Consider the following 14682-nt stretch of genomic DNA (forward strand, 5'->3'; position numbering starts at 1 on the left):
CTTGTTAAGTTTAATGCCCTTGAGAGGCACATGCTGTCCTTATTCAAGACAGCTTAACTCTGAAATTGCTTAGCTCATTTGAGCTTTGCTCTTTCTGTAATTCAGGTTGTCCATGTGTCTAATAAAAAGACTAATGTCTGTAAGTTGCTCTGATATTTGGGTTAAAGGTGCTGGAAAAAAATGCAGTATTAGTAAGAGAGAGCATTTCAAAGGCACTAATAGGAATTGGATAGCTAATTCCCCTCCGTGCCTTGTAAAATGTGTTCTGCAAATGTGACCAACTCATACATTACTGATGATATCCAAGGTGTGTGGAAAAGGTAACTATGCATTTCCACAACTACTTTTTGGTTTTTACTGTCCTGTTCTTATGAATACTAGGAAACAATTAATCAAATGTATTTAACAGTAAACCCCAAGGAAACTGTCTTGGTATAAAATCAGGTTACGATATGCCTTGAGGAGGTTGATCAATATGGAGAGAAAGGCAGCAGGTATTAGAAGTGTAATGTTTTAGTGTTATACAGCACCTCCCGGGTATTGAGGGAAGCACACAGGGTTCTGGATATAATTTTGTCTTCTTCTTGCACTTTCCTCCTGCTGTTGGTAAGTGAGAAGGTTCTTTGAAGCCACTTAGCCCTTGTCTTTGCAGTGGTGATTCAGTATTTCTGTGACCATAAAATGTGACCCGAGGTTGGACTGTGTCCTGCGTTCTTTGGGGGGAGCGGGAAAAGGACTTCAGGTCTCCCATCTATCCTTCAGTGTTTGTTCACAGAGACAGGCATCTATCTGTGTGGCTATAATTCAGAAGTGTTCCTCTTTTTATAAATACCTCACTCAATAAACAAAATGAGCAACTGCAGTGTGGTTCAATTATCTGAGCTGTGAATTGCAGCAGGAAATGCTAGGAAGTGGCTGGTCTCATCCTGAGTCTCTGGTATTGTGCACCAGCAGTGAGAGGGCGCAAACGGGCAGCGAGACTGCCGAACGAGCCCAGAGAGCTGCACCTCACAGGAACGTGAAGCATAGTGTCAGCTGTTTTGGGTCAGGAGAGGAGTTGCGAAAGTTGAAAGCAGAATGACGTTTTGTAGCTCCGCAGGTGCATCTTTCAGCATGTCTCTATGAACATCCCTAAATTCATATGAGCTAATGGGTTGCTGTTGCCTGGACAGTGGTGAGTAGAAAGAGAATGAGTGGGCACAGTAAGATGTTAAAGGGCTTTGTGGGAGACTGGAAAGTAAGATTGAACAATTTCTGGTTAAAAAGTACTGAGCTGAAAGCCACAGAAGCTGCACTCCCAGAAAAAACACAGTGGTGGTGGAATTAACCAGGCCTATCTTCCCACTCTGTCTAAGCCCAGAACACTTAGTACTGAGTTGGATCATTTATTCTCCACAGGCTGTCAGTCTTCCTTGCCTTGACTATCAACAGTGGTGGTGGAGTGGTGGAACTCCAGACATTGAGGCAAAACTTCTGGTTCTGCGTGAGCTCCTGACCAGCAAGCTCATACCAGCACCTTGTGCCAGAATGAGCTGGGCTTGCTTTGAAGCGGTGTCTGAGAGGTTCAAGACTTTCTAGGTGTTCCGTTTCTTTTTGGACAAGACATCTAGTCTGCCTGAAGTTTTCAGCTTTAGTATATTTAGCAGTTATTTACCCATGTTGCACAAACTTCTCCTTCCATTTGCTGGTGGTGAGGGTACTAAGATTACATTCTGCAGGTGCCACTGTCAGCCTCAGCCTAATTCCCTGCTGCACATCCATGATACTATTGTGGTTCATAATGGAAGTAATTACCCACTCTTGCTCCAGCACCAAGTTTTTCTCTTCGATTTGCCAGAGATTGGGTCAGGGTGGGGGAGCTGCACATGTACTCTACTGCAAATGCTCAGAAAGGAAGGTAGCTCCTTTTGCTTCGTTATATATGTGGATGTAAATCCATGCTGTTTGCACTGCCGTCATTAAATGTCAGCAGCATAGTTTTGGGGAATAACACACATTGCCTTCCAGGAAGCATATGATAATGATTTTTTTTTTTTTTTAATGCTTCTGTAGAATTGTGGCTATGTTTATTTACAAAGGGTATAATTTGTGCTGTGATTGGAGTATGAGCTTAGAATATGGAAGAATTTTCCCATCAGATCAGATGAAATTTCAGTCTTAAATTTCTTGGCAGCCGTTTTCAGAAATAAAAGCCTAACAGTGACAATTACGAAACTAATGCAACATTCACGAATTGCCCTTTCACTCTCTTTGACTGTCCTTGCATAGTTGCTTTCTGTGTGCTGCTTACTTATTTGGTTGCAAGTTAAACTACTTAAAAGAAAGTGCTAGTAACTATATACAAGAAAAAAATACATCACTCAGTGGTAGTTTTCTGGTAGTATGGCTTTCTGCAGTAAAGACAAAACTAATTGCTTAACGACTTCAAAATGCTATGAAGGAGTAAAGTGTTAAATAATAAGTGTGCTCAGATCATGACTGATTTATTAGCCAAGGTTGTGTTTTTGGCTCTTTGTAACAGCACTCGTGCACGTATCATGGAGTTGCTGTCAGATTTTCACTGACAGAAAACCCTCAGAGTCTCCCCACTTGTGTGTCACTTCCCTTTCCTCCCTCAGCAAATTTCTGAGAAAACCCTTGGAAACTTCACAGACCTTTTGAAAATTAAACCCGTCACCTGAAAAGTTCTTTGGCCCGTGACTGCAGCGCCAGGCAGCTCATGGCCCATGCAGCACTTGCCCACAAGTGGACAGGCTGCAGGCTCAATGGCTCCCTGGGCAGTTGGCTGCATCACTCATGCTGTTTGCCCCCACTTCCTTCCTTCCACCCACTTCCCCCTCCCCTGCCTTGGTTTCACACCTCTGTTCCAAAGTTCACGTTTTCCTCTCTCTTTCTCTCTCCCCCCCCACCCCGCTTTCTTTTTAACAGCAGGAAAGAATTTCGTACACACCCCCAGTGAGCCCGGTACCAAATTACACTTCCTCGTCACCACTACATGTCCCAGTGCCTCGAGCGATCAGGATGGAGGAAGACACGATCAAACTGCCAGCACACCTGCGTGAGTGTCAGCACGGAGGCTTCTTATGTTCTTGGATTGAGGAGGGTGTGGGGTGGTGTAAGGAGGTGTTTGTTTTTATTTTTTATGGAGGAGATTAGGGAAGCTCCCTGCCTTTAGACTTTTTTTATTTTTTTTAAAGCTCTAGATGATTCGATTTTTCTAAATACTCTTTAACCAAAGGAAATTGCTCTTAAATACAGTACGTTATTCCCCCCCAGCCCTCATTCCCTGCACACCCTGTCAAGGATTTTACTTATTTCTCACGGTAGGCATAAATGTGGAGGCTTTATTTTGATGGGGAATGCTATATTTCTTTCCATGGTATAGGAATTGCTCAGTAATGTGCTGCAGTACAAGGTCAGAGTTTCACAAACTGTGGCAAGTGGAGTGCATTTGTGCCTTTGGTATTTTTGAGATAGTTATGGGTCTCACTGTCAAATGCTCCTGTTGTCCAGACTCTCTACTACAGAGTGTGTGTGCTGACAGAGGCATTGGGAAAGGAGGAAGAAGGAGCTTAGCCGTGCACGAAAGGATGCTGCAAAGGAGGAGGGCATATCACTGACATTGGAACAAAAATGAGCTGGGGGCAAGGCAAGAGTCAGGCACTTCCTTGCTGAGATGATTTAATGTTTGAGGAATACAAAAGGCCAAGGGCTGTTGGCCATGAAGAAGTGAATTAGTGAGATAGGATGGGGACAAGGAAGACTGGAATTTTCCTTTTTGGAGGGGAAGCAGTTCTGATGTAAATCAAGAGGTTTTAAGTAAACTTTTGTCAGGTGTTACATTCCTGGGGTACTTGAGTGACAATGAGCAACAGGGCCAGGAGCAAACCTAACTTTGTTGCAGCATTTCTGACCGTGTCTGGTCACTGCCCAAATATCCGTGAGCTCCCAGATCCTGCTTGTCTGTGTGTGTCACTGCTACCCTGGATCCCCAGCCTGTGGAGGACTTGCTGTCACACTTACAAGGCATTTATATCCTTTACCCAAAACTTAGATATACAAAACCCAGCACAGAATCAGTTCTTCTCCCTCAGCTCTTCTCCCTCATGTGGCTTTCAGTCCCTGAGATCTGTGTTGTGGCTTTGGTTTTTTTTGTTTGTTTGTTTGTTTTCATTGCATTAGTTAGTACTATTTACTTCTGCTGTGGGAGTCCCTGTCCTCTCCACTGCTAGGCTCATGGCTGGCTTCCCAATTACTTATTGCCTTCCTCCTGGGTCTGACATATGCATGGGGCAGGAAGGCAGAGACCCCTGATAGTGACTGTGTCTGCTTCCCACCAGCTAGCCTGCAGGCTCTGTAGTGTGAAAATTATGAGGCTTCCTGTCAGTGAAAGCTTTTTATCCAGTATTTTTAGGTGTGATACAATCTTTCACCTTGATTTTTGTTTTGGTTTTTCTTTTATTTTTATTAGCACTTTTTAAACTTGCAAGGAGGCTGCTTTCCCACTAGTATTTCCACACCAGTGTGACTTGTATGTTAAAAACACAGATGATAATCGTGAAATATCTGTGGAATAGGCTTCCACAAAATCAGTGTCTCAGGTCATATACATCATGAAACGTGTTTATATGGCCTTACTAGTTGTAGTCCATGGCAGTATAGTATTCTGTAGCTCAGTATGCAGTCAATAGTGACCCAGACATTTTCACCAACCAGCTGACCCAAATATTGTTAGAGCCATTCTTTAAGGTGTATAGATTCATAGCTAGGCCAGAAGGGACCATTATGAATTCCCAAAATGATCTCTGGTATAACTTGAGTTACAGAACTTCATTCAGTAATTCCTGTGTTTAGATCCAGTATCTGTTTGAGCTATAACATGTTACGCAGAAATATTTCTGCTCTTCATGTAAAGACTGCAGCGATGCGGAGGATATAAGGTCTCTAGATGTTCTCTCAATGCTTAATTATCCTCCTTATTTGCTTTTTTTTTAAGTGCCCTATTTATAGTTTGAATTAGTCAAGCTTCAGTTTCCAACTATTAGATCTCATTATCTCCTTTCCTGCTAAATATTGTCAAAAGACTACTCCTGATATAGGTGCTTTTAGGTAAAGTCACTTTTTAACCTTTTCTTGGCCAAATGGGAGAAGGAGAGAAGTTCTTAAGGCTGTCGATCTTCCTGTAAAGCTTGCAGATTCCAAATGCTCTTTGTATCATCTCTGTGAACTGTTTCCTACTTCAGATACCCTTAAAGTGAGGACAACAGAACTGAAGATGGTATTCCAGGAGTAGCCTTCCTAATACCAGGTATAGAGATACCTAACCACTTTTGGATCTTGGGTTGTGAGGTTTAAGAGGTATTAAATGGGATTTTGCAATTCTTGCATGGACCCCCCTAATTTTTTTGAGATGTGTAGATTCAAACTGCCCTAAAATTCAAGCAAGGTAGCTAATTTCTAGTTCAGGCTGTGGTAGTGTGCGTGAAGATTTGTATAAATTTGCAAAGTCTGAGCGTTCTTTAGGTCTGAGCTTTTGTTTGGTTCCAGCCTTGTTATTGTTTTTGTTGATTAGGCGAAGCATAATAACTTCCCTCAACCTTCCCTCACTCCAGTGCAACAAGGAGATACAGGAGATTTTTACAGCCATGCATGGAGGTGGTAGCTGGACAGGTCTCCACTCATTCTCTGTGTTCGTGACATTCTGGTGACATTTATGGAACTGAAGGCAGAGTTCACTCCTAACCCATCCATCTTCATTTCTGCCAGCCTGAAAATTCAAGAGCTGTGCTACTGGTGTGGCTGAAAGCAGCGGTTGGCCCAAGCACAGGTAGAACTAGGGACAAACATTTCAGATGGAACACGAAGTGCACTCTGTGGATTCAGGCAGTGTTTTATGCCTTCCTATTAGGAATTTCACTGTTTCTCATGTTTAAGAGCAATCTGAAGGCGCTAATAGATAATAGTATCAGGACAATTAGTAGAGCAATTTCCTTTGGTGTAAGAAATTATTTCTCACTGTTTGGTGAGCAAATGGGTCTCAGCTATGCTGAGCTGATTTGATCCAGAGACTGGAAAAGGGAGAAGTCTGAGGTTTAGAAGAGTAGAATGCAGATTCCTCTTTGCTGCAAGCATGCAGAGGAGGTCTCCTGCTCTTTGATCAAGACAGCTGGAAATATATGGAGAAATCCCTTTTCCTGGGGTGATGTGAAGGCACTTTTCCCCTTCTCACACAACCTTTCTTGTTTTAATTAGCCACTTTCTTTCCAGCCTGCTCTGCTCCCATAGAATTGAAGTACAATGTAATCAGTCTTAACTTTAAAGCTCTGGGAGAGTGAGAATTGTTTTCTGGTAATTTTCATGTTATCTCTGATGCTGTATTTCTCTGTGAAGGACTTTTGACCCATACTTTTAAACACACTTGTTTGCCTATTATCCACTTCTTACCTACTAACTGAATATTGCAGGCATTGTAAACAACCAGTGAGGACCTGGAAAATATGCTTGCATCTACTTCAGGTATATAGTCAGAAAGTACGGTGATCTCCAGTTTGCTCTGCATCCCTGGCATGTACGCTGTGGTAGCTTTGAAGCATATCTGGCCTCCACTAGACTGCAGTAATGTCAGAAAGGAGTGTTGGGAAAACTGAGATGTTTACTGAGGATTCAGGAGAAGCAAGTTAGCTCTCACACAAGACTCTGCCCTTGGTGCCTTCTGTGACCCTGGAAATCTTTTGTTAGTTTCCCCACTCTAAAATGGAAATAACATGACTTCAAAGACTTAAAAGTTGTGAAAATTAGTACAGTGACTGCACAGATATTGTCATAATGGAGAATGCTGAGATAGGTGGAAGTCCTGAAACTATTTGTATACCCCTTATCTCTAAGGAAACTTACTCCATATTACCACAGAGAGAAAGTTCTCTTTTTTTAAATTCAAACCAATCTTTTTGTCTCATCTGGTACAGTATCATTAGTTACTCATTTTGTGCTCTGGCAAATACCTTGTAGTAAAAAGTTATTGGCACTGGATAGAGGATAGAGCATTTAAGAGATGAATATGAGAATCCATCCCTGTGTCTATTAATATGCTGTGAATCAGAGAGAAAACAGCATTTTTCTACAACAGCAGCTGTAAGTATGTGCTAAAGGCTTCATGATTTTCATCACCTTCAATATAAAACTTCAACAAGAAACACAGAAATATCAGTGCTGAAAAAGAACTTGATGCATGCTCTGATCCTGTGCAGCAGCATTCCTGCTTGCACGTTTCTGTTAATTTGTACAGTCTGATTTTTATCTCTGAAGGGCATCTTCTCTCGGGGACGCATGTGGATTTGTTTAGGGAGATGGAACTTCATGGGCAAAGATTTCAGTGTTTTCTGTTGATACAAGCATGATCAGGAGTTCACTTCTTCCTCTAAACTAGTTACTGGTCTTTCTTTAGTGTTGGCATCATTCGTATGCATACAGCCCATTGTCATAGCAAGGCTCATGGCACATAGTTTTCTATACACATGAAGCGATTATTCTTGGCAGCGACTAATTATTGCTTTTGCTTTTTTCTGAATCCCCAACAGCCTGCACTGATGTTCAGAGTAAAATGACCCAATGTAGATGTCAGGGTACATGCATCATCTCATGGGGAGAACTTTTACATTGGGATTATAGTGTTGTCATCTTGACTGCACTCACTTTTGGGGGGTCATGGTGGTGGGGAAAGCTAAGGACCTATTTGTAAAATTGTTCGGCTACTTCTTGTTTCAAATGTAGACTTGGGTTCTGGTCTTTAGTTTTCCAGTGTGTGGTATGTTCCAGGCTACAGCTGATTGTGATGAACTTAGAGTATCCAGAGCTGGTCACACACAGCTAGTCAAATCACATTTTTTATTTCAGTAGCTATGTGTTCCTTCTAATTACTTTCTGTTCTACTGCCCTCATTAAGGAAGGACAGAAGGGTAATTTTAGTTTTCTGCAATTATTCTATTAAAGGCTTTAAGTTCTCAGTGAGTGCTCCATAGGAATCTTTCTCCATGCCTATTTATATTGGTTTTCATACTGTTGGTTAGATGGAGACATGTCCGGTGGGTCTGTATTGGTTTGGAATCCTTGTGACCCTACGTGTACTACATTCTGCAGAAAAGTCTTCTAAATTAGCCCCAACTGTGGACATGAGTAGTAGGGCAGGCCAGGCACTTGGGCTCTCAGTTGGGCAGGTTCTTTAAACACAGGCATTTATCAGTCCTGAAAGCAGTTTATTACAAATTTCTTTCTTCTCATCACGCATTGTTGCTCATATGCATCATTTGTGTTTTAAGGGCACCAGTTTTCTTTTTTTTTCCCCTTTATTTTTCTTTTTCTTTTCTTTTTTTTTTTTTTTAAGGAATGCAGGAAACAATTAAGAGAAGGAGGAGGAGGAAAAAACAACACTGTCAGGGTTGCCAAGGATCCATTTTTTCTGTATAGTGTCTATTAATTATGCTGCTCTTTTTATTAATCCTGTGGCACCTGTTAATTATTCTGCAATTTTGGCTAGCAGCTGGAAAGCCACTTCGAAGCATTAAGCATATTGCTATTTAGTTACTAGAATATTCAATGCATTGAACTGAAAGTATGTCGTGAGACGGGAAAAAAGCCCTTAACCCTAAGCCACTTCTAGAGCAGCAAGCAATAAAAATATTTGTTTTGGAAGGATCTTTGTGGAACAAAACTGACTGACGCACATACAGGGAAAAATAAAATAAAAGCTGCATAAGACAAAAGGACTGTGAGAGGTGGCCAGAATGCCAAATTAATGACTCTGAGACTAATCCTGGTCCCACTGAAATGAGTGTTTAAATTTCCACTGATTTTAGTAGGATCTGGAATGGCCTTTTTTCTCAGGTGGCTGACTTCTTCCAGACCCCTCTTTGCTCTTGTCTGACATTATGGCCACTTAAGCCTCATTCCTTTTTCTCACTGTCCTTTATATGCTCGCCTTTCCTCCTAATCTCCTTTTCACCTTGCACTTCATTTTCTCTCTGGCTAGCTAGTCCTTTCCTAGCCAATCTCAACCCACTACCAGAAAAAAAAAAAATATATATATATATTAAACCAGGTCAGTGGCACTGCTCACTACAACCAGACCCTTTGCTGTATTTTATTTTCTTGGTGTTGCATCTTCATCTTCCACCACGGGCTTTTCTTGCGTGTTTATACAGTGAGCTATGCAGGGCAGGGCCCATCTGCTTCCTCTGTTCATCAGTGGCTCCTGGTCTTTCAACTCATAACAATCTACTGATGGGCTGGCTGGACTGTGGAAATTCGAGCCAGCTGTCCTGTCAGCCTCAGTGACCATTACTTTGGTCAACCCTAGTGAAGTGACTGGGATTGTCTCCTTCATGATTGTGAGTTACATCCAGTTGTTAGGCAAACAGGATGCAAATCATGAGCCAGGGAGAAATGGATTATGTCTGCCTCTCACCTGAAGTGGCCTCCTCCACAGGCAGCCTCATGTGCTCATCTGAATTTAACTCATCTACTCTAGCTTGCCTCCTGGGTGTTTCTTACAGTGAATCTTCAACCAGCTTTGAAGTGGTTGTACGGACCTGCGATTTGGATGAGTGGGAAGCCCAGTCTCAGATTCACTCTTGCACTGTGTCTGGGCACAACATAGATACTGCTATTTCACTTAAAAGAGCTTTATTTGGAATATGTTGGACTGGGAAGAGTGAAACCTCATTACTGATTCAGCTGTGAAAGTTGTGGCCTTTGGATCAGGAAAATCCTCCTTTATATTTTTCTGGCACAGTATTTGTTCATCACCTGTGGGAAACTGAGCCCCTTCTCACTGGGTTTGCATCGTGGTGGCTCAGGGCTGCTTCAGTTATCACCCTTGATGTAAAGAGCTGGTGAGTTGAACCCTAAATCTGTTAGCTCCTTACTGCTACCTTGTCAGTGTGGCAGAGACATCCAGCTTAAGTGTGAAAAAATTTGTCGGGCCAGTTCTGTGAGCTGGTTTCTGCTTCTTGAGAGAGTATTTTAAGAGTCAAGTGCGCTTTTTTTTTTTCTGATGTACCTGGTTGTACTACCCAGACAGAGTTAACACTGAGGTTTCCTGTGCCGACATTCCCCAGTGGAAGCGAGTGAGGGGATGGGAAACTTCCTGCCTCAGTGGGAATTTGCCAAGCAGTCCTGAGGTAGGAGGGCAGGAGACCAACGCTTCAGGGCACAGAGAGCCTGCAGTGTGGGAGTCCCAGTGGAGCTAATCCTGTCTTTTACGCTCCTGGAAAGCTTCACTTCAGAGTTTTAAATCTGCAAAACACAGACTCACCTCTATTCAGAGGGGAATGGGAGCCATGTCTCTTTAATTTGGGATTCAAGACAATCCCTTGTGGAATTCCCCTGGAAAGTGTGGGGAGGAATAAAGAAGCAAAAGCAGCAGGACATTTATGGTATTGCTGGGTTTGAAGCATTTTTAGCTTTGTCTTAAAGGGACGCTGTCAAGATCAGTGAACCTAAAATAAGCTTGCTTTTCTTCCCTTCCCAAATGTATCTGTTTAATTTTTCATTTGTGTTGTTATAAATGCTTCCATGTTTTTTGTTGTTTGTTTTTTTTTCTTAAGAAATAAAATTAATGTAAAGAACCCAGTGTTCATAAATAGCCTTACAATTAAAGAAAACGCAGAAGAGAAACTGCATGTAAGCCATGACTAACAACTCCACAATAACAAACCATTGTGTGGTAAGCGCCTTGCAACAAAACACAAGTGTGGTAGAAAACCCTGTGGGAACATCATAGCACGCATGTGATGTCCACTCCCCTAATAAAAAACAGAGCTGAACCTCTGAATATTGGATGAGCCAACATGGCCAACATTTAGAGGAGCATGTAGTGAGTGAGGAGAGACTTGCCACAGTTTCAAGGTACCAGGGATTAATGTAATAGGTCATGTGTATAGACACACAGAGAAAACAATTATTTTATGTCCTTTATGAGAGACTGGATTTCTTTCTACTCTACCTGTATGTCTTCTCTCCCCTGTGCTGGCACTCCTCGTCATACTTAACAAATACAGCATGACAGAATCTCCATTAAAGAGGGTTTTACAGTCATTTTACAACTCCCTATTTTACTGCTGGACCAGAAAGACTAAATGATTCGTAAGTTTGTTGAAGGCATTTTTGGTAAAATGGTTCCCTCAAGATTGGGAGGCCCAATCCAACACCTCAGCCAAGAGCCTTTTCACAAGGTAATTTTCCAAAGATACTTGGGAAGGGGAAGCACTTGTGTATCAGCCATTCCACTGTTGTTGGGTGCTTGTGCGCTGTCTTGTCTTTTATGGAATGAGTAAGTTTGAATGTGTTTGCTGCTCATGTAAACTTTGTTTCATGCAGAGCTAGCACACTATTATTAATGTAGCAGTAATCTTCAAAAACTTAGGAGTTATTTATATATTTAATAAGCATATGGTTGGTGATGTTGTGTGTTAATAAAGTCACCACTGATTGGCTTTCTAGAGTCAAAGCATTGGGATACTTGCTCAGCTCCAAATCTTTGTTCGTGAGTCTTTATGCATAAAAATCATACCCTGGGAATAGCCCTAAGCAACCTGCTTTATTTACTGCATGTGCCTGTCTGGTTTTGATCTCCATATGCTTTTGTATATTTTGAATGTATGTATATTTTTGTATATACTGGAAAAAAAAGCGCGTCCATTCTGCACTGGCAGCAGAATTAAGTAGCTCTGTGGCAAATATACAAACCAGAAAATTAAAATGTTAAATTGCATGATGGCAAGTTAAAATGAAATTAACATCTCTAGTGATTAACCAACATATCCTTCCTGCATTTAATGCCCACAGACATTGTATGGGGTGTTCTGCAATCAGTGGAGAGGTAGGGTGAGGGACTTCTGTGGCAAAATCCTCAGAGTTATGGGATTTGATTTAGAGATAATGCAAATCTTTCTATTTGAGAGTTTACTGAGTGGATCCTTGTAGCTGGAGATTCACTATTGAAGTCCCCGAGTTACTCGATTGCATATGCTGCAAAAAACTGGACCCACCTCCTGCAGGCAGGCAGTATTCTATCCATGCCCTACATGGCCTTCGCCCTGTCGTGGTACTGTGTCATGAAGAAGGGGTGGGATCGTGATACGGGCTTTTGGCATCACACACTCCCTTCTCAAAAGAAGAGCAGTAGTTTCGTGTAATTTTGGACTATGGGCTACTGGGTATACCCTCGAGCGGAGAGGGGAGCAGTGAATCGGGTGACAGGAGTTCAGTCAGGAGGGTCTGACAACTATACTGACCACAATGAAGACCTGGTCTGAACAAACCGAGTGTAGGAAGCATTGTGAGAGTCAACTCTTTGCCAGAGTGATAAATTTTGGAAATGCTTTCTGGTAAGGGTAAGCTCGAAGAAAACACTCATTTCAGAGAAAAATACTATAATGCTGACAATGAAATTGCACTATCTCAGCATTCTGCAAAAAAGGTTTATTTTCTTAACTTATTAATATGTTTTCAGCATTCTCCTGCTTTGAGTTCTCTAGAAGCCTTTTTTTATGTTTCCCTCAGGTGTCTTAAAGCTTCTTGTTTGCAGAACAAATGTCCCAAAGGGGCTGTGACCTGGTCAGAGCACTGACATTTTATTTTAAACCCACCAGCAGCAAAAAAACACAGAATATTTTTGAAGGGAAATTTCCTTTTTGGGTTTTTGTATCCCAGAAAGAATTTCCGATGTAGGCAGACAGTAATTCCCAGCTACATACTTCCTGATAAGGAAACAGCTCCAATAAATGCAGCTATAAATAGCTACCCTTTTATTTTTTAAAAATGTAGGGACATTTGTTTAGCTTTTCTTTCAAACTGTTGAAAGAAAGGGACAGTGTAGGGTAAGAGTCTTAGGTTTGGCAGCTATAGGCTCTTCAGCTCCACAAATTAAGATTTTAATCTGCATCTGTACTTTTAATTATGTGAAGTTTAGATGTCTGTTTATTTCTGCTTATCCTTCTCAAAACACTGTAAAAGAAAAAAAAATGTCCTTTTTATATGGTAAGCATGAATTGTGTTCTGCCTTCCTCATGAATGAAAAGTATTACCTGCTTTAAGCAGAATTCCTAAGGTTTTTACTGTGTGCCTATATTTTAGTGTTTATGTGTATAGTTTGTTAAGGTGCCTTGTCATCTCAGGATAAATAGCATGATCTTCAACTGCATTTTTTCATGTTTACTGTAGACGCACTGTAGCAAATTCATAGTTAAACATAAATTTCCTTTTTTCCTAAAAGTAACTTGCTGGGAGTATTTTCTGCAGTTAGTTTATAAAAACCTCCTGAATTTTCTATGTTATCTCCCCCCTTTTTATGGTTCTGTTTCATGTATTTTTAATTTCATGCCTTTTACTTTGGAGTCTTGCTAAAATTTTCCTTTGCCAGTCCTGCTTTTCCTTGTTCTTTTAACAACACCAAATGCACAGTACCTTCAGAACAAACAAGTAATCATTTACCTACACAGAAATTTATAGAGGTGAATAAATTTGGTGCAAGAGCTAGTGTGAAAATGTCTTTTCAGGTTAGATTTCAGGCCAGCTGTACCTGTCATTCAGATTGCAATAGAAAATAAGTGTGTCCACTAGCTTGATTGTTTTATAAAGGGTAAGTCTGCTACATAAATCACCTTGATCAGCGCTTAGACCTCAGTTAGACCTTGGTTTCTGTCCTACAGCGAGGGAAAGGTCTGTGGGTCTGCTTGCAGGCTGGTGTGTCCTGCGTGGCTGCTGATGGGCACGTGTCTCCAGCCAAATCCTGAGGCATGTCTGGGAATGGGCTTCTTCACAGGGGGTGTTTGTGCCTGGGACATCCTCTTTACTCACTTGTCCCTAGTTTTCCTGTGGCCAGGGTGAGGTGCCCACGGTGGGCACAGCACAGCACTAGTGACACCATGGCCAAAGCTCCTGGAACAGTGAGGGTGCAACTTCGCCAGTGCTGAAAGTCAGTGGGGAGTTGAGGCCCAGCACAGCAGAGAGGACGTCACATAATCTCCCTTTCCCTCCTCCTCCCCCTTTCTCCTTCCAGTGATTTCGCAGGATCTTATGACTTGTGGCCAAGCCCCTACCTGCAAGGGTGCTCAGCTGCCATGGGCCCCTGCTTTTGGCCCAGTGGTTCTACCCCCAGCTGGCCCAAAGCCGAACAGATTGCACGAGGGTGCAGCTGGTGGAAGATCCCTCCTCGCCCTTACCCTTCACTGTTTGCTGGAATGCCATGGCGGGGCTCAGCACGTGCCACTCCTCAAGCGCTGGTTGCGTAGCCCCTGAGTGCGTTGCTTGTACTCTTTTTTCCTTTGTAGGTACATGAAGGGGTTTTACCTTCTCCCTCCTGTCCACCTCTCTTGACTGCACTCTGAAGGTTGATCTGCATGTGCAGGCCTTGCCACACCTCCTCAACAGGCCTGTGGAACATGCACAATTAATACGGTATTAATTAATTATGGGGAGAAGTCGCTGCTGGCACAAGAACCAAGGCTTGCAGCTTATAAAGTGAATGCTTTGATGCTGAGCTTTAAAGAACATTTCCATCAACTCAAGCCAGCAGAGAGATTCTGTGATATTTAAACCCTTCCTCCACACAGTCCGGAGCTCACGGTTCTGCCACTCTGGGCACTAACAACAAAAATAGTGGTGGCAAAGGAGGGTTCAGAAAGC

General features: G+C 42.2%; 1 protein-coding gene across 2 annotated transcripts in view; it reads left to right on the top strand.

Moving 5' to 3' along the window:
• The window catches only part of ETV6 (ETS variant transcription factor 6), a 141163-nt gene that overhangs the window by 44718 nt on the left and 81763 nt on the right, over positions 1-14682 (top strand). Inside the window, exon 2 of one of the 2 annotated variants that reach the window (XM_065853073.2) lies at positions 2929-3058. In XM_065853073.2, coding sequence (XP_065709145.1) covers positions 2929-3058 — 130 coding nt within the window. The remainder of the gene's footprint in view (positions 1-2928; positions 3059-14682) is intronic. The other variant, XM_065853083.2, reaches the window with a different exon arrangement.

Source organism: Patagioenas fasciata, chromosome 1 (genome assembly GCF_037038585.1).
Source record: "Patagioenas fasciata isolate bPatFas1 chromosome 1, bPatFas1.hap1, whole genome shotgun sequence".
NCBI lineage: Eukaryota > Metazoa > Chordata > Aves > Columbiformes > Columbidae > Patagioenas > Patagioenas fasciata.